Source organism: Oncorhynchus nerka, linkage group LG24 (genome assembly GCF_034236695.1).
Source record: "Oncorhynchus nerka isolate Pitt River linkage group LG24, Oner_Uvic_2.0, whole genome shotgun sequence".
Classification (NCBI taxonomy): Eukaryota; Metazoa; Chordata; class Actinopteri; order Salmoniformes; family Salmonidae; genus Oncorhynchus; species Oncorhynchus nerka.
This window is the reverse complement of record NC_088419.1, coordinates 48,443,934-48,468,642: the sequence shown is the minus strand read 5'-3', so window position 1 is coordinate 48,468,642 and position 24,709 is coordinate 48,443,934. Positions and strand designations below refer to the sequence as shown.

At 41.4% G+C, this 24,709-nt stretch overlaps 1 protein-coding gene across 4 annotated transcripts in view; it reads left to right on the top strand.

Moving 5' to 3' along the window:
• The first annotated feature begins 368 nt into the window (after window positions 1-368).
• LOC115108068 (GRAM domain-containing protein 2B-like) overlaps window positions 369-24,709 on the top strand; it is a 34,750-nt gene continuing 10,409 nt past the window's right edge. The window contains exon 1 of one of the 4 annotated variants that reach the window (XM_065008936.1): window positions 369-481. In XM_065008936.1, the coding sequence (XP_064865008.1) occupies window positions 384-481 (98 nt within the window). In that variant the 5' untranslated portion in view covers window positions 369-383. Of the gene's footprint in view, window positions 482-12,971; window positions 13,190-18,810; window positions 18,971-24,234; window positions 24,478-24,709 lie in introns of those variants that run through there. The other 3 variants (XM_029631999.2, XM_029632000.2, XM_029632001.2) reach the window with 3 other exon arrangements.

Genomic DNA, 24,709 nt, shown 5'->3' with positions numbered 1-24,709 from the left:
TCAACTATGACAGACAAAATGAGAAAAAAAATCTAGAAAATCACATTGTAGGATTTGTAATGAATTTATTTGCAAATTATGGTGGAAAATAAGTATTTGGTCACCTACAAACAAGCAAGATTTCTGGCTCTCATAGTCTACATAGCATACATAGTCAAGATCCCACAAAGGGGAAATGGCTGCCAAAATAGTGATCCCCAATCAGAGACAACGATAAACAGCTGATTGGGAACTGATTGGAGCTGATTGGGAACCATACCAGGCCAACATAGAAATATAATCACCTAGATGTCCCACCCCGACCTAACCAACATAGAGTATAAAAAGCTCTCTAAGGTCAGGGCGTGACACATATATAAATCTGAAATGTCATTGACTACTACATGCCAGACCCTTTAGGGTCATATTGTAACAGGTTTTGTTTTTTCTATTTGTATTTCGAGGTGGCACATGAGGCGCACCGATTGGTTTCACTTCGTTGGTGAGTATTCGTTGGTGAGTATTTGTTGCACCTGTTCTGGCTTGTCATCTCGTTGGTCTGAAGGTTTTTCACCTGTGCTGGCCCAGGTGATATTTAAGAGTGGCTGGCCCAGTGCTCAATTTGAGCTTGAGAGATGTGGGGAAAGCTACGCTTCACGGCAGCTGAGCTGAGAGTTGAAGCGCAGCCTATTTAAGTTTGAAAGAAGCCTGAGTTTTCCCTGTTCATTTTGCTCCATGTTATTTTTACTTCCTATCCTAAGTTGTTGGGTGTTTTTCTTTTAGTTTGTTTTTTTCAGAGGGAAACCTAGTGGGCATCCATGGTGGCTGTCTTTTAGAACCCCTTACTAGTGGCTTTGACAACTTTGTGGGCACCTGCATGGGTTCCTTTCCACACCATCAATATTTTTATATATTTTTTTACCTTTATTTAACTAGGCAAGTCAGTTAAGAACAAATTCTTATTTTCAATGACGGCCTAGGAACAGTGGGTTAACTGAAAGTTCAGGGGCAGAATGACAGATTTTGTACCTTGTCAGCTCGGGGATTTGAACTTGCAACCTTTCGGTTAATAGCCCAATGCTCTAACCCCTAGGCTACCCTGCCGCCCCAATGGCGTGGTGTCTTTCATGGTTCGGGCTAGGCCTCTTAGATCCAGTGAAGGGAAGAACTTGACTGGCCTGCACAGAGCCCTGACCTCAACCCCATCAAACATCTGGGATGAATTGGAACGCCAACTGCGAGCCAGGCCTAATCGCCCAACATCAGTGCCCAACCTCACTAATGCTCTTGTGGTTGAATGGAAGCAAGTCCCCGCAGCAAAGTTCCAACATCGAGTGGAAAGCCTTGCCAGAAGAGTGGAGGCTGTTATAGCAGCAAAGGGGGGGACCAAGTCCATATTAATGCCCATGATTTTGGAATGAGATGTTCGATGAGCAGGTGTCCACATACTTTTGGTCATGTAGTGTACATGTTTAAAATATTTTTTTTAAACTATTGGCCTTCTCTGAGTGCCCATGCTATTTCCTCCTTGAAATCGTGAATATTATTTGCGTAGGCCAAAATCATATGAGCATGTAAATTTTTATGACTCACATGGTCAATATTGATAGACTATACAGTTTATTGTATACTAACAAAGTCTTATAGAGCTATTACCATGGTATTTTGTTTTCTATCATGTTGGTGCAACATAGTTCCTCAGTTGTTCCTATCCAATCAAATGCCTGGGATGAACTGTGCCCTGACCGTTACTAGAATATGACTGGTGCTGTAGGAAAAATAGATATCAAATGTGTAAGGCCCAAAACACTGAACAAGAATATAAATGTAATGAAAATTACAATATATCCCCATGTTTCATAAGAACCCACTCCACTGAGCAATTATCAAAAATCCCCACTACGCCCATATGAAAACTGATCTTTATTTTCATTATATGCCTTTTCACAATATCCTCAACATATCCCCATCAACCTCTCCCAGCTCTATTATAAGCCTTGTTTCCTAATCCTCTACTGCAAGCACCCTCTTTGTTTTCCTGTCAGCCGGACATCCAGATTGCTAGAGTGTGGAGTGTTTGCTGTGTCATGTGGCATTACAGTGCCTCCTCTGTTCCTTATGTGAAGACACAGCTAGCACATTTAGTTCGTTGGAAGTTGTGGGAACATGTGTTTTTGGTTTCACATTGGTTGTGGGAACGAAGCCATACGTTTCCTGACTGGTAAAACTGATTTTATAAATTGTTTTACATTATGAGAACAGAAGTGAACATTTAGTCTCCCTACAACCTAACTTTATTTTTAGGTTTTAGGGAGTTCTGAGAATGTTTTACTCTGGTTCCTTAAGTTTTCCTGGGAGGTTTTATTTAAAGCTCCAATGCAGTTGTTTTTATCTCAATGATATAATTTCTGAGTAACAATTAAAGGTGCAATATGCATAAATCGCTCCGCCATTTCCTGGTCGCTAAAAGTTAGCCTGATTTCAGTTTATGTAACAAAACAAGCAGTAAACGTGAATAGAGAATTATACTACCATCTAAACCATGAAATATATTTTCCATAACATGAAATACAGTATTTTCAGCTGCTTGGAGCTGGTGTACAAAACAAAAAAATAGCGCTCACAGAACAAATCTACCACTTCTTAGACTTGCTTTAAATGATAATGGCAGATCTATAACTCACCTTTCTAACTGCATTTGGCCAGCTTACCCAAGAAGTTGCATATTGTATCTTTAAGTACCTTATTGTGATTGTTTTTCATAAAAATTGTGAAAAAGAAACAAATAGCTTTTAAGCAAAGAGCAATTTCTCAAACAACAATTTAGTTACAACTGTCTAGGAGTGGTCTGAGTGGGAAGGGAAAACTGAAAAACGATCTGTTGTTGGCAGAGAGCTTTGGAACTCTTTTTGTCTAGTTTACCACCTGGTCATGTCACCAGGCAGGCCAAAATGCCATCCCATCAAAACAGGCTGAAATTTCAGGTCGTCTTTTCAAACCGCTCTTACATGCTGGCCACACCACTCGCGTTGCATGCGTGAGCGTTGCAAAAATAAATGTACACATACATGTTATTCAATCATTGCGCCCACACTGCTAAAATAGAACTTGGTTCTATTTGTGACGCTTGTGACGTTTGAAACGTTGCAACTCCCGCCTCTCCCATCTCCTCATTGTTTTTTTTAGCATATACCCACGTGGGTGATTGAAAGATGAAGTGAGGTTCACACTCCAGTCCAGTTGGTGGTGGTAATGCACCTTAAAGTTGGTTGCCAACTGCCATATAAAGTCCAAAGAAGAAGAAGCTGGAAGGAGGAGAGATTACTAGAAACTAACTAGGTTGACCCTTTTATCCGTGGTTTAATTGTCAGAATAGAGGACCTTGTACATTTCAGGTAAAATAACAACCCAATGTTTATATCCCAGGACAAATTAACTAGCAACAGCAAGCTAGCTAGCTAAATTGCCTTAAATGTTTAATGCTTTTCAACCTGTCCCCAAATTAATATAGTTGGTTCAGAGTTCGTTTTTATATTTCAACCTGCGTCTCCTGATCTCGTCTGGTGTGGGAAGACAAAATCAGCATGAGCGTGATGGCGCACGCGGATGCACCTGAGCGTTCTGGTCAGCACATTACACCAAATTATAAGGGCATTGTCATAATCTTTACAATTTTACAGTATTATTCCAACCTCATATTGTGGAAATATATTTCATTAGGTACACCCATCTAGTACAGGATTGGACCCCCTTTTGCCTTCAGAACAACCTGAATTATTTGGGGCATTCTACAAGGTGTCGGAAACGTTCCGCAGGGATGTTGGTCCATGCTGAAATGACGGCATAACACAGTTGCTGCAGATCTGACGGCGGTACAGTCATGCTGCGAACAGCCCGTTCCATCTCAGCCCAAAGATATTCTATTGGGTTGAGGTCTGGGGACTGCGCAGGCCACTTAAGTAAACTGAACTCGCTGTTATGTTCCAGGCAATGTTTTTCTACTTCTCAATTGTCCAGTGTTGGTCATCGTGTGTCCACTGGAGTCGCTTATTATTATTTTTAGCTGATAGGAGTGGAACCCGGGGTGGACGTCTGCTGCAATAGCGCATCCGTGACAAGGATCGACAAGTTGTGCGTTCCGAGCTGCCATTATTCACACCATAATTATTACCATTACCACACCATTATTGTTAGCGTGCAGGTATCTTGCTATTCTCCATCGACCTCTTTCATCAATGAGCTGTTTTCACCGACAGGACTGCCGCTGACTGGATGTTTTGTTTGTCGCACCATTCTCGGTAAACCTTAGATGCTGTCGTGTGTGTGTGTGAAAAGCTCAGGAGGGCTGCTGTTTCTGAGATACTACATTCGGTGTGCCTGACGCCGATGATTATCCCGCTCTGAGTCACGTGGTTTACTCGTTCCGCCCGTTCTAACGTTCAATCGAACAGTAACTGGATCCCTGCCTGCCTGCTTACTTTATATAACAAGCCACGGCCACATGACTCACTGTCTCTAGGAGCGATCCATTTTGGTGAATGGGGTGGTGTACTTCATAAACTTGCTAGTGAGTTTATATAAAACAGGAAAATCATGTTTTCGACTGCACTGGGCGATTAACACTCTGAGAATGGATATTTTATGTTATTTGAAGATAATGAAATAATAACATTAAATGGTATGAAAGTTTTCTTAATTCTAAGAACTACAGTGGGGCAAAAAAGTATTTAGTCAGCCACCAATTGTGCATGTTCTCCCACTTAAAAAGATGAGAGAGGCCTGTAATTTTCATCATTGGTACACTTCAACTATGACAGACAAAATGAGAAGGAAAAAATCCAAAAAATCATCATTCTTTTATGAATTTATTTGCAAATTGTGGTGGAAAATAAGTATTTGGTCACCTACAAACAAGCAAGATTTCTGGCTCTCACAGACCTGTAACTTCTTCTTTAAGAGGCTCCTCTGTCCTCCACTCGTTACCTGTATTAATGGCACCTGTTTGAACTTGTTATCAGTATAAAAGACACCTGTCCACAACCTTAAACAGTCACACTCCAAACTCCACTATGGCCAAGAACAAAGAGCTGTCAAAGTACCAGAAACAAAATTGTAGACCTGCACCAGGCTGGGAAGACTGAATCTGCAATAGGTAAGCAGCTTGGTTTGAAGAAATCAACGGTGGGAGCAATTATTAGGAAATGGAAGACATACAAGACCACTGATAATCTCCCTCGATCTGGGGCTCCACGCAAGATCTCACCCCGTGGGGTCAAAATGATCACAAGAACGGTGAGCAAAAATCCCAGAACCACACGGGGGGGACCTAGTGAATGACCTGCAGAGAGCTGGGACCAAAGTAACAAAGCCTATCATCAGTAACACACTACGCCGCCAGGGACTCAAATGCTGCAGTGACAGATGTGTCCCCCTGCTTAAGCCAGTACATGTCCAGGCCCGTCTGAAGTTTGCAAGAGAGCATTTGGATGATCCAGAAGAAGATTGGGAGAATGTCATATGGTCAGATTAAACCAAAATATAACTTTTTGGTAAAAACTCAACTCGTCGTGTTTGGAGGACAAAGAATGCTGAGTTGCATCCAAAGAACACCATACCTACTGTGAAGCATGGGGGTGGAAACATCATGCTTTGGGGCTGTTTTTCTGCAAAGGGACCAGGATGACTGATCCGTGTAAAAGAAAGAATGAATGGGGCCATGTATCGTGAGATTTTGAGTGAAAACCTTCCATCAGCAAGGGCATTGAAGATGAAACGTGGCTGAGTCTTTCAGCATGACAATGATCCCAAACACACCGCCAGGGCAACGAAGGAGTGGCTTCGTAAGAAGCATTTCAAGGTCCTGGAGTGGCCTAGCCAGTCTCCAGATCTCAACCCTATAGAAAATCTTTGGAGGGAGTTGAAAGTCCGTGTTGCCCAGCAACAGCCCCAAAACATCACTGCTCTAGAGGAGATCTGCATGGGAGGAATGGGCCAAAATACCAGCAACAGTGTGTGAAAACCTTGTGAAGACTTACAGAAAACGTTTGACCTCTGTCATTGCCAACAAAGGGTATATAACAAAGTATTGAGATAAACTTTTGTTATTGACCAAATACGTATTTTCCACCATAATTTGCAAATAAATTCATAAAAAATCCTACAATGTGATTTTCTGGATTTAAAAAAAAAAAAATTTCTTCTGTTCTCTTTTTATTTTATATTTAACCATGAAAAGCCTATTGTGACCCATAGTCTCATTTTCAAGGGAGTCCTGGCCAAGAAGGCATCAACAATCAATACAATACATAATTAAAACAAACAACAATACATGATCCAGCCTAAAAAAAGCATTTACACTCCTCTGTAACAGTCTCCTATCAAATTGTTTTATTAATTCCATGATACTAACGTATCTAGATGAAGCATGGATTGTAGACTATTGCATGCCTCTGGTGCACAAGATGAGAAAGCAGTCTTGCCTAATACTGTAAATGTCCTGGGGACTTTAAGTAGCAACCACCTAGCAGACCGGGTATGGTAATTGCTGGTGGTAAAGGAGACTAGACTACAGAGGTAAAGAGGGAGTTTACCCAAAAGGTCTTTGTAGTCTTTGTAGAACACATACAAATGTAGCTTTATGCGCATATAAAGTGAGGTCCAACCCACCATTTGTTACAAGGTGCAATAGTGGGTAAGTGACTTGGCATTTGTAATAAAGCACAAGGATGCGTAATCAACGTGATAAACAGAGTCCAGTCTCTGTAAGACTGAGTAGGCTGCATGCATATACAAAAATTAAGTGATAATGCCAGAGAAGCCGGTGTTTGGAGGATATATTGGCACGTGTTGTTCATCGAGGGCAGGCACACCGTGCCAATATATCCTCCAAACACGGCTTAGAGGGCATTATCACTATACAACGGGTTACCAACACATTCAAATAATGATTGATGTATTTTCATTCAACTTTATTTTGATTCATTTATTCATACCATTTCATCCTTCCAAAATATATAGTACCGACACAAATCTAGGGTTGCTAGAGACGCGGCCCAGTCGTTCAGTATTTTTGTTCTGTATCTATGGACGCAACCCAGTCGTTCATTCTAAATGTTCCACTGCCATACTGGCTGGCAACGCTCTTATCCCTCGCTTGCTATCAAGCCAACCACGGCTAACTTAGTCACATTCAAACAAAAACAAGTGCAGCAAGAATAACAGCAAAGTAGCTGCATTTGCATTTGTTTAAGTTGTTTTCAAGTGAAAGTTATTTATTTGGATACATCCATAACAATGAGCTTATTCACCTGGCATAGAAAATGCACTCAATCGTCAGGACACTGTTGTTCAGAGTACGTACCACAGCAAGAGGAACACAATAATTTCAAACTGAAGCTGGAAAGATTGCAAATTAGATCCAGAGTTACCTCTGCTGCAGAGGATAAGTTTGTTAGTTACCAGCCTCAGAAATCGGCAATTAACTGCACCTCAGATTGCAGCCCAAAAAAAGTTCAAGTAACAGACACATTTCAACATCAACTGTTCAAAGGAGACTGCGTGAATCAGGCCTTCATAGTTGAATTGCTGCAAAGAAAACACTAATAAAGGACACCAATAATAAGAAGAAACAGGAGCAATGGACATTAGACTGACCGTGGAAATCTGTCCTTGGTCTGATGAGTCCAAATTTGAGATTTTTGGTTCCAAGCACCATGTCTTTGTGAGACGCAGAGTAGGTGAACGAATGATCTCCGCATGTGTGGTTCCCACCGTGAAGCATGAAGGAGGAGGTGTGATGGTGTGGGGGTGCTTTGCTGGTGACACTGTATTTGATTTATTTTGAATTCAAGGCACTGTTAACCAGCATGGCTAACACAGCATTCTGCAGCGATACGCCATCCCATCTGGTTTACGCTTAGTCCCACTATCATTTCATTTTCAACAGGACAACAACCCAAAACCCACCTCCAGGCTGTGTAAGGGCTATTTGACCAAGAATAAGAGTGATGAAGTGCTGCATCATATGACCTGGCCTCGACAATCACCTGACCTCAACCCAATTGAGATGGTTTGGGATGAGTTGGACTGCAGAGTGAAGGAAAAGCAGCCAACAAGTGCTCAGCATATGTAAGAACTCCTTCAAGACTGTTGGAAAAGCATTCTAGGTGACTACCTCATGAATCTGGTTGAGAAAATGCCAAGACTGGGCAAAGCTGTCATCAAGGCAAATGGTGGCTACTTTGAGAACATTCCCAAGGTGTAGCCATTTGGATAACCGAAGAATGTTTTTCCTTAACGTTCTGGGAACCATTTGAGAACATTCCCAAGGTGAAGCTATTTGGAGAACGATCCTAGAACATTTCCAATAAGACAATTAAATGTCAAGTCAGTGTCAAATGTCAAGTCCTTAAATATGCTTAGAATGATCCAAAGCCAAGCAACTATCCTGCACCATTTCCAGAAAGTTGGGAAGGTTGTATGTAAAATAACCACAGGACAACCACACTCTCACCAAGCTGTAAGAAACATATGGTTCTCAGAACGTTATATGCTGGCTGGGGAGATGGTTCCTAAATACAGTCATATGAGCTGGCCTGCCACGAAAACCTTTTCACTGTCTGTTTGAGTCATAGCTGGTTTTTGTAAAAAATCTCAGCATTTTTATAAGGAGACAGATGGACTTCCTGTATTAGGCTATAGGAAAGCTCTCAGGGGATTACAAAGTTGAGAAATTAGGGTGAAATAGCAAGTACTGTGAATTGCTATGGGTCAGAAGAAAAAGTGTATCATGACCATTTGGTGCTGCAGTTGCTGTCTCCACAGGAAGTGGGGGAAGGGAGAGCAACGGACAGTGGTCACTGGCCACAGTCCAGTGTGGCTGTAAATATCCTGTGGTCGAAAGACAAAAGTCACCAACTGACATTTTGACTGCCTCTGCAGTCTTGTGAATCACTAGTCTTTTTGATCCATTCATAACCATTGAAGTTAATTATTTGAATTCATGAGCTATTAAGACTCGATGCAGCTGACTCTATTTGCTTTTAGCCACATTTTTTTAGGGCATCATGTAATTGCTTTTGGAGCCACTGTTTTAGAGGTTGTTATGTTGAAATACATTACCATAAGTGAATGCTTTTAAAGCTATTGAACTTCTCACATACAGATTAAACATACTAGATAGTGGAGGAGCCACTTTGTCTTTAGAAGTGGGGGGACATAACCTGGCAGGGGGTGTGGGGGAGTTAAAAAAAATTAAAGGTGTGAATTGGGAAGTAAATTGTATTGGGAGAGAGTTGACTTATTGACTAGACTGGTGGGGGTCGGGCATGCAGGCAGCTTATTTGGTTATTACAGATCATTTGGAAACACTCCTTTCTTCTTTGTATACTTTGACCTACCTATTTTTATTAAAAGTACATCTTTTTTTGCATTATTCAAACAGAATTCAGTAGCCTACCTCTCCTAGTTGGACGTGAGAGTTCAAGTTCGCCTAGAATGTGTGGTCTCATTGAAATAGAGTAGGCTGCCTACATGAGTGTAGAATCAAGTGGCAGTTAACTTGAATATGAAATTCAATTTTAAATGATTTAGACCGTAGTTTACTACAGTGTCTGTAAATGTCACGTTCTGACCTTTATTTCCTTTGTTTTGTCATTATTTAGTATGGACAGGGTATGAGTTGGGGTGGGCAGTCTGTTTGTTTTTCTATGATTTGGGGATTTCTATGTTTCGGCCTAGTATGGTTCTCAATCAGAGGCAGGTGTCATTAGTTGTCTCTGATTGAGAATCATACTTAGGTAGCCTGGGTTTCACTGTGTGTTTGTGGGTGATTGTTTCCGTGTCTGTGTTTGTTCGCCACACGGTACTGTTTCGGTTTTGTTCACGGTTATTGTTTTGTATTCATTGAGTGTTCAGTTCATGTTTTTAAATAAACAACCATGGACACTTACCACGCCGCATCTTGGTCCGATCCTTGCTACACCTCCTCTTCAGACGAAGAGGAGGAAAACCATTACAGGCCATGTGAGAATCCCTGGTCATTTAACCTATTTAAGTTATTTTTGCGCATTTGATATTGCCTATAGGGCACAAGATTGCTGGCACCATGGCTGGCAAGTGAGCTGCGTCTCACATGCCTAAAATAACATTGCAGGACGGTTGGGTTTGGGACCAGTTCTTGTGGTAGTGGGAGGGATTCGAACAGCTGTTTATTACTATGTCAGTGTGAAAAGTAGGGAATTGGCTAGGGAAACTGACAGATCAATAACGCTATTTTGCCATACTGACGAATAAAACTCACATTGCACAAAAAACATCAGAATATCAATCGTTTTGATTCAGGTCTAGTGTGATTGAGGTAAAGAATAGCTAACGTTAGCCAACTTTTGGCAAGCTCTCTAACAGTACATCAACTGGTGAAAGCTAGTCAAGTTCATTTATATCGATACTTGACAGAGGCTAGCACTGATCTGGCTGTGGTAGCTACTAGCAAGAGTATCTTTTTCATTCACATCATTCGAGAGGGGGTGAGACATTAGCTAATGTTACTTGTCAATTACAATACTAGCTCAGCACTGCGAATAAATACTATTAAATTATTTATTTTTTAAGTTAAATAGCAGTTACCTTGCCAGCTACATCAGCCAACTAAAGAGTAGCCAGTTTCTGCCATGCTTGCTTTTACAGCTCGGTGAAAAAGCACCACACATACACACTGAACTATGCTCAACTCAACCGTGCTGATCCAGCCAGCCTTCCAGAAGCTTTGCCATCGCACAGCCTGTCAGCCCACTCTGTGGTGTCCACGCAGTCCTAAATCTAGTCTGCTGAACACTCCAAACAGCCTACCCGACTGCTCAGAGGAGTCCGCATGGTCCTAAAGCTTTTTGTATCACATTGCAACGATAAAACTGGGGAGGATAAAAATGCAATTTGAGAATGTGGGGGGGACATGATTCCCAAGTCAAAGTTGTGCCCCCGTTAGATACAGTGCATTTGGAAAGTATTACGACCCCTTGAATTTTCATTTTTTTTTTAAGTTACAGCGTTTTTCTAAAATTTATTAAATTGTTTTAGTTTTCATCAATCTACACACAATACTCCATAATGAACGAGAAAAAAGCACATATATTACAAATTAAAAAATGAAATATCACATTTACATAAGTTTTCAGACCCTTTACTCAGTGCTTTGTTGAAGCGCCTTTGGCAGCGATTACAGCCATGAGTCTTCTTGGGTATGACGCTACATGCTTGGCACACCTGTCAATTTGGAGTTTCTCCCATTCTTCTCCACAGGACTCCAATAAAGTTGTAGAAACATCTCAAGGATGATCAATGGAAACAGGATGCACCAGAGCTCAAATTTGAGTCTCATAGCAAAGGGTCTGAATACTTATGTAAATAAGGTATTTCTGTTTTTTATTTGTATTAAATTAGCAAAAACTTCTAAAAACCTGTTTTCGCTTTGACATTATGGGGTATTGTGTGTAGATTGATTAGGAAACATATTTCATCCATTGTAGAATAAGGCTGTAACGTAAGAAATTGGAGGGAAAAAAGGGAAGGGGTCAGAATACTTTCGGAATACACTGTAGTGCCCTTAAATAACATCCACAACAATGTATAAGCAGAAGCCAGTCTACATAGGATGCACATAATATACTGTAGGGCCGGTATGTTCTTGAATGTATTTGAATGTTTTGGGAATTTGCACATTAAAAAACGACCTGTAGCAGCGCTGGTCAACCCAGGTTCATAGCCCTTAGTAGCAGTAATAAGTCATAATTAGTCATAAAATAGTCTACTTACTACCTGTAATTACAGTCCTCTTGACAGGATATTTTTTTCAAACATTTTTTGTTTTTTTAACAACCAAATATATGTACTTAATTATATGAAATGTCATGTAACACGTGCAGCACAATATTGCTGATAAGCGAAAGTGTGGTTTTCTAGGCTATATACTGTATGTTGTCATAGGCTACATCTGTCTTTTTAAAATCATTAATTGAAGCAACCTCGCTGGTACAATCGCTGGATACAGGGCCAGCATGTGTTTATTTATTTTTTTAACACCAGTATACATACAAGAAGTATACAAACAGATGATGATAACATATGCTAGGGGATACAACAAATTACAGATTATACATGACCTTAAAAGATACACACACATTGATTGTTTTATCAGCTTTCTTATTAGAATAATGTAGAATGGTCTTAATGTACTGCTCAAATTCCTTATAGAAAACACGGAAGAGTGTTTTTTTTATTAGTGAATTTAACTTTACATTTGCCATTGCACAATTAGATTCACGAGGTAAAATTGTTTTTCTTTATCCTTATTATAGTTAAGGAAACCGAGCAGCACATTCTCCCATAAAAAAACAAGTCATCAAGAATATTAACAATTATAAAACTATAAATATCTTTGCCATAATGTAGACAATGCCAAAATAAATGCAAAACTGTTCATTCTGAAAGAGACCACTTTGACCTTGTTAACAAGCAGGTATTTGTGTGGTAATAACCAGACTTTTTTCACAACAGATATTATTGACAAATGTATTCCAGGAAGTTGTGACTTAAGGAATAGATGCAATATCCCTTTGAACTAAAGCACATACAGATATGTTGTTTTGAGGGAGCAAGGAGAAACACATTTCTCTTATTGGAGAGTCAACTGGATTAAGCGAGGGAAGGTCAAGAAGGTGAGGTCTGGTAACATCTCTGAACGACATGAGAGTTCCAGATGGAATAGCATCAAAGACTCTGGCGAACTCTCGAGGGACCACACCCTCTCGATTTGATAACCCATTAACAGAAGGACGCAGGTTTGGTGTCCCATAAAAGGCAATGGGCGGAGACGAGGAGTCATGTACCGCGATTTGATTGGAGAATTGGTCTGACATGATCATTTTTTTTTAAAGAAGTTGCCTCCTCCCATTGGTCGATAGGCTTCGTCCGATTTGAGCTCATTTCCCCTATCAGCATAGCTAGATGGAGTTGGAGAAAGAAAAAAAAGCAGAAGCTAAACAAATCCAAAGACTCGGCGTGCAATATTTCTGGTGGAGCGGCGTTTCGAGTCTTATACCCGAACACCGGTTGGCAGAAGAATGCTCGAAAACAAGCGAGAGAGGTTGAAAACCTTCATAAGAAAAATAGATGAAAAGGCAATCTTTAGAATCAAGCACTTCATGAAAGAAAGGTAAATATAACTGTTCTCTACCTAAACCACTATCACGCCGCGAGCCCTCTAGCAGTGGGTGGATGTGTTAATAGAGATGCTAACTTGGCTAGCTGGCTTTTCGCTTCTTATAAGAAACAACGTTTGGAATTCAATACAACATACAATTAGTTACGTTATATTGTTGCATTAAGCACTTGCCCTGAATAACTTTTTATAGTTATTACTTGAGACGTTAAGGTTCTTCCGAGTGGTGGCTACTGTAATGGGTCGCTCTGTGCACTCTCGCGGGACTACGTTAACATGCTGGAATTGAACTGGCTAACGTTAAACCTAGCACAACTAGGGAACTATACTTAACACAAATATAAACGGAACAATTTCAAAGATTTTACTGAGTTGCAGTTCATAGATGGAAATCAGTCAATTGAAATGACTGCATTAGACTATGGATTTCACATGACTAGGCAGGGGTGTAGCCATGGGCCTGGGACGGCATAGGCCCATTCATTTGGGAGCCATGTCCAGCCAATCAGCATTCGTTTTAATCTCGAAATGTGCATTATTACTAACAGAAATGCTCCTCAGCACGCCCTCGCCCTCAGACTATCCTGCGGGTGAAGGCGCTGGATGTGGAGATCCTTGGCTGGCGTCTACATGTGGTCTGTGGTTGGCCGGTTGAATGTACTGCCAAATTCTCTAAAATATGTTGGTGGCTTATTGTAGAGAAATTATCATTGAATTCTCTGGCAACAGCTCTGTTGGACATTCCTGTAGTCAGCATGCCAATTGCATGCTCCATCAAAACTTGATCTGTGACATTGTGTTGTGACAAAACTGCACATTTTAGTGGCCTTTTATTGTCCACAGTACAAGGTGTACCTGTGTAATGATCATGCTGTTTAATCAGCTTCTTGATATGCTACACAGGGGTATGGATTATCTTGCCAAATGAGAAATGGTCACTAATAGATGTAAACAAATTTAGACATACAATTTTTGTGCGGATGGAACATTTCTGGTATCTTTTATTTCAGCTTATGAAACATGGGACCAATACTTTACATGTTGCATTTTATGTTTTTGTTTAGTTAGCTAGCTGCCTCCTAGGTGACATCCTGTGTCTAGTAAAAGATGTAAGTTATTGACCACATTGTAAAAGGTAATCATTTATCTGCTGTCTCAAATGCTTGTCAGCTAGTAGAAGTGTCTCAAATAGGAACATTATTGTGCAAACAGCTGGACCTAAGTTAATTTAAACAATGTATTTTATTGCATAGAACTTCCTATAGAATTAGCTAGCTAGTTTTGGGAGTAACACTTTGTAATTAGGTCGCAATTTAGACAAGTGTATTCCTGTACTACAGCTAGAGGATGCTTTGACGTCATGATACAGAGTACAACAGATCAGGAATTAATTTCACAGAGTTGCTGTTATTTATTTTTTTAAACATCTTTTTTCTTAAATGTGTCAATTATGAGTAAAGGAAAACAGCTAGGTAAACATCCAGGCAATGTTTTTGTATACACATGCTTACAGTCAAGGAAAGGTGTTTTCTTTACATTCAAAACAGGTCCAGAATATTGGCATTACACCACCAAGTAGCTGAAAGCGATGTGTGGTGAGCTGTATGGAAACTCATTTCATGTTCCAATGCTTGGGTTCTTCTGGACAGTTCTTAATCTCATCATTGCCTCTCGCAGATGAAAATGCGTTACCTCATCGTCCTCCTGCTCCTCCATGTGGGTCAGAAGGAGACTACTATTTACTTATCCTCCTAATGGCAGGGATGATCCTGCTCTGAGAATAACCACAGACCGGTGTTACAGCAGAGGAGACATGTCGGGGACACGTATGGGAGACATACCGGGGACACGTTTTCTTTGAGAACTCTATTTTTAGTCTCCTTGGGTCACCCACAGGGGGTCTCTCGTTATATAAAGGCCATAACATATCGCTGTTTAAGCCCCATCCAATAGGAACCGTGCTACACCCCCCCCCCCCCCATGAGCCCTGGGCCGCTATCTCCTCCGCTCTTAGCGAGCTATGGAATGTGACATTAATGGGGGTCGTCTCTCAGGTTGTTAATGTACAGTGATAACATGTACGGACTTGTCTACGAGAGAAGCTTGTTGAAGGAAACCTAGTTTTGTAAGTCTAGTAGTACTACATTGAAGCTAGGAATAGACAGGGAGAGGCTGCAGTGCCGGCGTCCATTTGAAAGGAGTGCACAACCAGTGGCCAAGAAAGGCCTAAATTACCAGCTGTTTTGCATGCCAATGGGAGTAGGCCTAACTTTTTAAATTAAAGGGAGAGGGCCACATCTGCAGGCTTGAGTGGGGTTTATAGTTAAACCTGAGGTTATGGTTAAGTCAGGGTTATGGTTAAAGGGGCATGTGTGTCGCCTCCCAGCACAGTGCTAATGAGCACTCTCCTAGACTTTGTTCACAAAGTCAAGAAATGTTCTTTCCTTTTTCACCCGGGAACCTTTTCACTTCTGGTAAATTCCTCATAGTTCTAGCTGTCTCTCCAAACTATACACAAGTCTTTAAACACTGTTGTTCACGTGACTAATCTGTACAGTACCATCTGAACATTAAGGTGGACACTGGCTTACCCAGGAGCCAGGTGAGAATTTCCTGCCTGGTGGTGGGAATTTCCTGCTGTTGAATTTCCTACTGTTGAACTATCATGAGGCAATGGTGGAAGAAAGGCCTTCTGTCTCGGTCAGCTGAACGTGGAGGAAGTGGCGAGAGCCCTGCATGCATGGGCCACATGACTCTCACAAACGCACACTGTTCTGCAAGCCCTGGGCCTGGCGGCACGCCACAAGCCGCTTGTTGTTGTTTGGCCCCAGTCTCTGGTGACTTGTCTTTTCTTGACCACTCTGCTGCAGAGCAAAGCGACTCCCTCACAGGCCAAATCACTTGGAGTGTCTGACTTTATTTTGTTCTAGCCCATTGCTGGGACTTATAGTTGATTTGGCATAGTCACTTGGAATTGTTACTGAGATGTTAACTTGTGTTGATATATTGGATTTGTTTTTTTGGATTCTATTGTTAGCCTTGGAGTTATTTTGTACAATAGATTTTTTTCTGGATCAAAAGGCGACTTGGGTGGTGTACCCTGTCAGCCTGTCTGAATTTGAGGCCCCCCTCTTGGCGGTGTAGAGACACATTTAGCATTTTAAGCCACTTTCCCGCAATTCTACACATTTTCTATGGAGCTGAGAGAAATTGTTGGTGTTTTTTAAGCAAATCTCCTGCAATTCTCTGAATTGTGCCATGGCTAATGCTGTTCTTTTGCTCAAACAATAAAATACTGCTCATTTTTTTAAATGTTCAGTTCTCCTTGACACTAGCATTTATTTTGGTGAATGTTATTTCTGAAAGGATATATGTCCATTTGTCCTTTCTACATTTATATCTGATTTTTGTGGTTAAATTGACACTTTTTCATCCCTAAAATTAATTTAAAAATCTCACCTAAGGATTTCATATGGAAGAAAAATCCCTGTAAAAAATATTAACGTATGGTTTGGCTATGTGCGAATGCTTTGGAGTCTGTACTTTCCCTTGTTTTTAATCTGAGCACTGAAAAGTCTTTCTTTTAAAAAGCTCCAAAAAGCCCAGCCTTAGTCATCTGATCTTTGCATATGACTAAACTCGATATGATTGGACGATAGAAAATCTGCAGTTCACATGACTGACTGGGCTGTACAACTTTTTCTGTTGTCCACTAGATGGTGCATTCATGCTGTTCATAACCGGACAATATACTCCTCATTGAACTGATGTATTTGTCATGGCCCATAACAATTAAGCCAGTCTTTGCATGTGAATATAACACATGTAAAAGTTAGAACATTTTGAGGTTGAAGTTATAGGGCAGATGCACACATTCTGTGCAGAGCCATGTGCCTAGAATAATATGCATTAACAGAAATTTGCATTACAGACACACGACTCAAGAATGTCAAGTCCAGGAGCACAAGCTGTTTTTTTTACTGCCTTGCGCTGTAAGATCCATTTCTCAGCCCGGGGCTCTGAAATGCCATGTTGGGAACACAAGAACTGACCAGTGGGTAACCCGTTTCCCCACCACTGCTCTCTGTTTACCATAGAAGGGGGGGTATCTAGTCCACTCATATAAATGCCCTTTAGCTTATGCAATGCAGCTGCTTTTGCAGACTTGATGATATTGTACACCCGCTCAATGCGGGTACAGTGTACTACCAGTTCCATAACTCTGTGCCCAGCCGCACATCGTCTGTACAAACTGATATGCTCATCTCAACGACAGCCTCTTATTAGAAGGCTGGGTGTTTTGTTTGATACTAGGAAGTGTATTTTAGGTGTCGGGATTCTTTCAGGAATGGCACTGGTAAAAGCTTTTTGCGATAAGCCCTCGCACCCCCATGTGACCATAGCAGTCACTATAAATGTTATCCGGTGATTTTTAAACCTGAAGCGGATAAAGGGAGACATCAAGTCGATAGGGAGTTATTGTTGGTCCAAGCTCATACAATGCGTGCACAGGTAAAATGGTGTGTGCAGACATTACATAATGGACTGTGGTTTTTCAGCAGAGAAGTGGCTGGTAGCGACCTCTTGCCTACTTGGCGGCATTACAGTACAAAGTTGACTGGATGTCTTTAAGCTATATTTTAATCCACCTTTTGCCATGCAAGTGAAGTGATTTCAATTTCAAATGTCATTGAATTGACGTGGTCAGCAAAAGGGCCTGATGATGCGGAAGACCTCATCAGCTCATTAGCAAATCTGTGTCTTTGTTGCACACTACCACCAAGTCTTGACGACTCGCTTGATCATGCCAATGTTATTTAGCCTATGTAATTACCCTGAAGAAATGTGAACCACACACATGCTTAAAAAAAGTGATCCTTTTGCATTTGACACTTTTTCACAGCCCGTTTGGTAACCTCCTGTATTATAGGTGTCTTATGTGGATTTACATAAGAGTTTATTTAAGACTGCTGGCCATTTGCATACGGGTTTATGCTGTGGAAATGCCCTTCCATTTACCTCAGGACCCTAATTGTGTCGTAAAACACAGTGCATTTAACCTATTGACCTTGCACTGAAATTGGATGAACCTATGGGGTTTATTTGACCTCCTGACCCTGAAAGGTGTCATTTTTAACAGGTGCCATTGTCCATGTGTATTTTGGTTCTGTGTATGACCTCTACAAAGAGGATAAGTCAACCATTTAATATGCTCATTGTACTCGTTGCTTTGTAGCCATTTCCCTTCAGGCATTCTGAAGTTGACTGCCATTCAGCTGACAGTGTCATTTGAAGCCATTTCATGCTGTGTTGAGAAGAGAGGCTGGTGTTATTCCTGTAGTGAGAATAGAGGCTGGTGTTATTCCCCCACTTCCCACTGTCAGCTGTTTCCAAGCTAATGCCAGTTGACCAAATATCGGAGGATGACGCAGCGTGAGGGACAGTGCCTCTTGGAACCCAGCCATCTTTTCTTTTTCTTTTTTTCAAACCCACTCTGTGTGCTGCTGCTCTTCTAACCCTTCCACGTTTTGAAATGCATCAATAAAAGCTAGAAAGACCTTTACACCCTTTTGACTGCCTGCCATTGCTCCCGGGTCCAGAGCAGAGGGCAAAAAGCTCACTATTTTTCACAAACGCTGCTTGTGTTCAGACCGGCACTCTCTGTAGCAACTGAAGAAGCGGGTTAGGACAAGCTTGGCTGGTCATGGAGAGGGGGAAGAGCCAGTGGGACAACCAGGATCCTGCGGATCCTCCTCGGGCAGGGGATGAGGCGAGGTAGGGCAAGCGTGGCTTTCCACTGCTTTTTATCTGCACCTGTCCACAGCCTATTCAGTGCCTATTTTCTAGTGATTAGGGTTTAACCCTAAGTGAATGTCAATACTGAATCATTTGTGACTATGACGCCAACAGACGTCCTCAATGTATCGACTGCTGATTTTAGCCTGCTGTTGACTCCCATCAGGATTAGTCATCAAGGTCTCTGTCTAACCCCATTACCAGAGGGAGTCAGTAGAGCACGTCCTCAATGTCTCAAGAGTCGTGACCATGTTTGTCTGTGAGGCTTATCAAATGGACAATCTATTAGCCTACGATTATCAGGTTCACAACCACTGAGGGTATCACTGTTTGTTCAGTGGACTTGTGCTCGTAGACAGTACATTGTGGTCAGAACAGATTAACATGACAAGTTACTATCACCATTCAGCGATATCATATCATACTATCGATTTACAACCTAAGAGATTGTATAGGCTTATGTCACAGATGTGCTGGTATTGTTCCGGTCTTGTTTTCTTTTCAATCTGTCTAGTGCTGGGCTAGCTGAGTTGGGTGAAAAGAAACTGATACTTTTCTCAGCACGTAGGTAGTGGGCCAAGGTTCAAGGCCTCTGCTATGCCAGCAGATATAGGAGACTAAAAAATAATAATAATAATTGGGGCACTGACTTCCTTGTTTGTCTAGGTGGGGACACTGCCACAAAGGGTCCGGACCTTGTTCCAGTAGTACGAGTTTGTACAAAGGATGGGACAAGTGTTAACTTGAGCCCTTTCAATGGAGAGAAACATATAGAAAGTTGTAGGCCTATTGCTTAGAGTTGACATGATTGTCAGATATTCACATGTCTATACAATACATTCCAGCTGATTTAATATCGGCTGACGGTGTTGGCAATAAGGTGAACATGTAATCTGTACTGGCACAGACCTCAATGGCAATTGGCCTTGAACAATGTCGTATAACAATGTGAATTACTTCAGTAGAACACAATTGCCCTTAAACAACTTCTAGCATGCAACAAATTGGTTGCTTGAATATGAGTCATTCCCAAGCGTTTCATGTGCAGTTGCATTAGAAAAATGTGATTAGGGCCTCACTAGCCCCATGTAACATGTACAGTGGACTGAGATGGTGAGATGGTCCAGAATTCTTTCCTGATGGATTTAATTTTTCATTTAACTAGGTTAAGAGCAAATTCATATTTACAATGACGGCCTACACCGGCCAAACCCGGACGACGCTGGGCCAATTGTGCGCCGCCCTATGGGACTCCCAATCACGGCCGGGTTGTGATGCAGCCTGGAATCGAACCAGGGTGTCTGTAGTGACGCCTCAATCACTGAGATGCAGTACCTTACAGGCTGACTACACCGCTCGCGTTGCAAATACATTTAGAAATCTATATTATTCAATTATTGCACCCACACTGCTCGCGGAGAAGTCAGTTCTATTTGTGAAGCAGATTGCGCTGCAAGTCCTGACTCTCCCGTCTCATTTGGTTTATAGAAGCAGGTGCCATCTCCTCATTGGTTATACCCACGTGGGTGACTGAAAGACGAACGAGTTCAGTGGCGGTAATGCACTTCTATTATGAAAGTTGCCAATCGCAATCTAATGTCAAGAGAAGGAAAAGGCCTGGAAGGAGGAGAGATGACTAGAAACGATTCGGTTGACCGTTTTATGTGTGGATTAATTGACGGGGTAGAGGACCTTGTGCATTTCAGGTAAAATAACTCACTGTTTATCCCAGGACTAATTAGCTAGCAACAGCAAGCTAGCTAAATAGGACAAATTAGCTAGCAACAGCAAGCTGTCTAAATAGGACAAATTAGCTAGCAACTGCAAGCTAGCTAGCTAAATTGCCATACTTGTTTAATGCTTTTCGACCTGTCCCCAAATTAATATAATTGGTTGAGTTTGTTTTGATATTTTAACCTGCGTGTCATGATCGCGTTTGGTGTGGGGGGGTACAAAATACATGCATGCACGATGGCGCACGCGCGCAGCCGGTTTGGGTTCCGTGTTAGACCGCTGCGTCACTTGGGAAAGCAAACTGAACTGATAGCCTGCAGTACTGTATGACTGGTTGGCAAGCAATGCTCAAAAGCACACACTACAACATCTGTGCATATTCGTGTGCTACGTGGCAGGGCCTGCGAGTTCTACCATCAGTCTAAGCATACACATTCTGTCCCATGTTTCCTCTCTTCTGTAACGGGTAGATAGAACAGGCAGATTCTCATTCTCTTCATTAAAGAAAAGCACAGTGGCATGATCTAACCGTCAAAAACATGCCTCCATGAGGTGAAACCCAATGCCAGGTGTATTATGAAAGAAATGTAAATTCAATGTAGAGTAAGATCTGGTCAGATGCAGACAACTGTTTACATTAACACATTTGGTCAGGCTATAGATCTGTCTGTAAATAAAGTAGGTTAGTTTTTCTCAAAGTATTCCCAGGCCCAATGGTCTGCACACTAACATGTTAAGGAAGGAATGGGATTTCACAGGGCTTTCAAGAGCTCCCATTACCCTGCTTTCATTGTTTTATACTCCTATATCAGCCCCTCCCCCACCCAGGCTTAGTCATGTGAGTATGACTGGGACATGTATCACCTAACCCTCCACACTAATAGGCCTGTTTACTGGTACAGGCTTCCTGAAACTGTAAAGTGTTTTATTATTTGAAGGTTTTGCCAACTGAAGTGAGATAATGGCATCCAGGGAAGTAACTTACACAGCTTGAGTGATGCAAGTAGTTATCCAGTCTACTTCGCTTTAAATTTCTCAATCGTCCTTGACTGATGTTTTAGACCGCCTTATTTCTGAAGAGACTTGGTCTAACTGACATATCCCAGGCCTAGGTTTTTGAAAGGGCTATGGTGTAATTGGAACTTCGTACAGCTGTGAGTGGCATGTTGACAATTAGTGGCAGCTCATGTATATCATGTAAAGGTTTACTACAAGCTCTAATCTGTTGAGTGGGATTTTTGGAATACCAGACACCTTTTGGTAACATGATATCCTCGCCGGTCTCACTCCCATTCACAAGGGGGCGATTGCGAAGAGTCACCTTCCCTTGCTAGTAGTGGCTAGCAAACACATAGCAAGATAGCTAGCCTTTTTTAGCTTCCCACATGTGATATAACACAATATTGAAAAAATATCTCTGGCAAATAGTTATACTTGCTGGTGTAACGTAAAACATATCCCAGTTCGAAATGTTGCTTGTGTATTCATTGCCATTTTGGCAAAAAAAATAGAACCTTCTAATCAAATGGCTACCCCTCTTACGCTGCTGCTGTTCTGTTTATGCATGCATAGTCACTCTACCCCTACCTACATGTACATATTACCTTGACTAACCGGTGCCCCCGCACATTCACTCTGTACCGGTACCCCCCTGTATACAGCCTCGCTATTGTTATTTTACTGCTGCTCTTTAATTATTTGTTAGTTTTCTTTCTTATTTTCCTTTTTTTTTTTTTTTTTTTTTACTTAACCAACAATGCAGTTAAGAAAAATAAATGTTAAGGGCTTGTAAGTAAGCATTTCACTGTAATGTCAACACCTGTTGTATTCGGCGCATGTGACAAATCAAATTGGCTTAGATTTATGAAGTGTGTGTCCGTCAAGGGGGTGGCCCTGCCTTTGTTGCCAGGGGCAATGGATCCCAGTGTCTTTTTAACGATTGTCGCAGCAGTATCTCAAATAGAACAGTGGACTAACTAGGGAAAACCTTGACTATAGTTGTTCACCATGAGCCTGTTCTTCTGGCAACCCCCCCTCGAGTGTCCCTCTGTGGGGGAGTGGCACTTAAACGGAACAACTAGTGGTAGGGAGAGCAAAATTGGGCTTAATGGGACGAACGAATACCACAATTGAATGATGACGAGCCTTGTTTTTCACAATGCCTGTAGTGGTGGCAATAATAGCTTTCCTTATTTCCCATGGAACAAATACGTATTTACTATATGCGCAACAAATGAGAACAGCAAAACAACAATGTGCCTGTACCAATGTACCCATCTTCTCGCTGTGGTTCGGTGTGGAGTAGTACTGAAGCAGGACTTTCATCCCATAGCTGTTTGACATGTAACATTTCCTTCACTCAGTCATAACCAGTGGAAGCATTGTAGTTAGAACAATTAAAACCCCTGTTCTGAACTAGGCTATTTATGCCAAATGTTTTCAGGTCCATACACCAATCGGCTACACAGCCATAGCATACAGGTATTTTTAACCTCTGCACAATAAGCATGAAAATAGTTAGCTACTGCTACGTTACCTGCATTGGCAAATATCTTCAATCTCTAAAATCACTACAAATAAAGAACCATGACTAGTTATTGAGTTTGAAATATTTTTTTAATGAACAGCATGGAAAGCTTACATAATTGGACATTCAATTTGCATTAAATCCTTTAGCTAGCTAGTTAGATTATTTACATCCTCTGGGTTTCACAAGATGACTTGCTGGGTTGCTGCAGTCCCTAAAACAAAGACTAATTACAATTCATAGAAATGGCATATGCCCAAAGAGCAAGCTAGTTGGCTAGCTTGTTAAATGGCGATTTTGGGAAATTTGACATGTATGCATTGTTTTTCTTTACGTTAATTAACATATTCCTCTGAACTGTACTTTATTTTTTAAAAGTTTTTTACATGATTTGTTATGAAGCTATAATAACTTACATTTTTGTCAGCCATCTTCCTGAAGCAACTTTAGAGCCTTGGGACGCAGAGCTTTATGGGCCTTTTTGATCACCCCTTGAATAGGAAGTCTGCATTTCACTTTGTTTGGGGTGGGTATTGGGATTGAGCCCAAGTCTAGCTTTCGCAAACGATGACGTGTTGATTTTGTATATTCTTGTGCTGAACATCAAGTGGCATACCATGTGATCTGTACTGTTGTGGATCCATAGCCTTGGGGGAATAGGAAGTTTGAACCTCTACTCCCTGTCTGAGAACACTCGATGGGCTGGGTTTGAGCAGCTCTGGCATCACCACACACCTGGGCTTCTCAGACTTTCTCTGCACTGTAATGTAATTATGTCTTCAAGCTACGATCATATGTAAAGGATCTGTATCTTTCATTTCAGTCTAGCCTAGCTACTCTCAGCTTGTGTTTTTAAATACGGGAAAAGGATTTATTGCTCCGCTGACTGTTAGTGCAGAAGGCGTGTGCCCTTACGTCACCCACTATGACGTGTCACACTATTTCAACACGAAGCCACTTCCTTTTAGATAATAGAAAAATCAGCTTTCACTGGAAGGATGTGGCAATACTGAGCTGAACTCGTTCAGAAGTCACTCGCACCCATCATTATGCAGTAGCAGGTTCAGACTTGAAGGCCTTTGTTCAACTGTTTTCGGGTTGGGTTTTCTTTTGACTGGCTGCAAATTATGGATTGAAATCAGTGCTGCTACAGTGTGTTTTTATTCAGATAAGGTCTATGAACAGGTATGAGTTTTCGGTCATCAAGGAGACTGCATCTGAACGGGTAAGACTTTAAACGGCAGTTTGTGCTAAGTTGGTTGTCGATTGCTTTTCAGGCAAGTTCTTTGAACAGCTGTGCAAATAGGCTAAATACCTAGGTTTGAGACTGTCCTGTTGTGTAGTGTGTCTGTAGTTTAGATTCATTCTGCACTTTTATGTTGCATGTTTTTGTCCTGTGAAAGGTCTAATGATGTCTTACACTTTGTAGCCTAGAAATGGCCATTATTGGATATGAC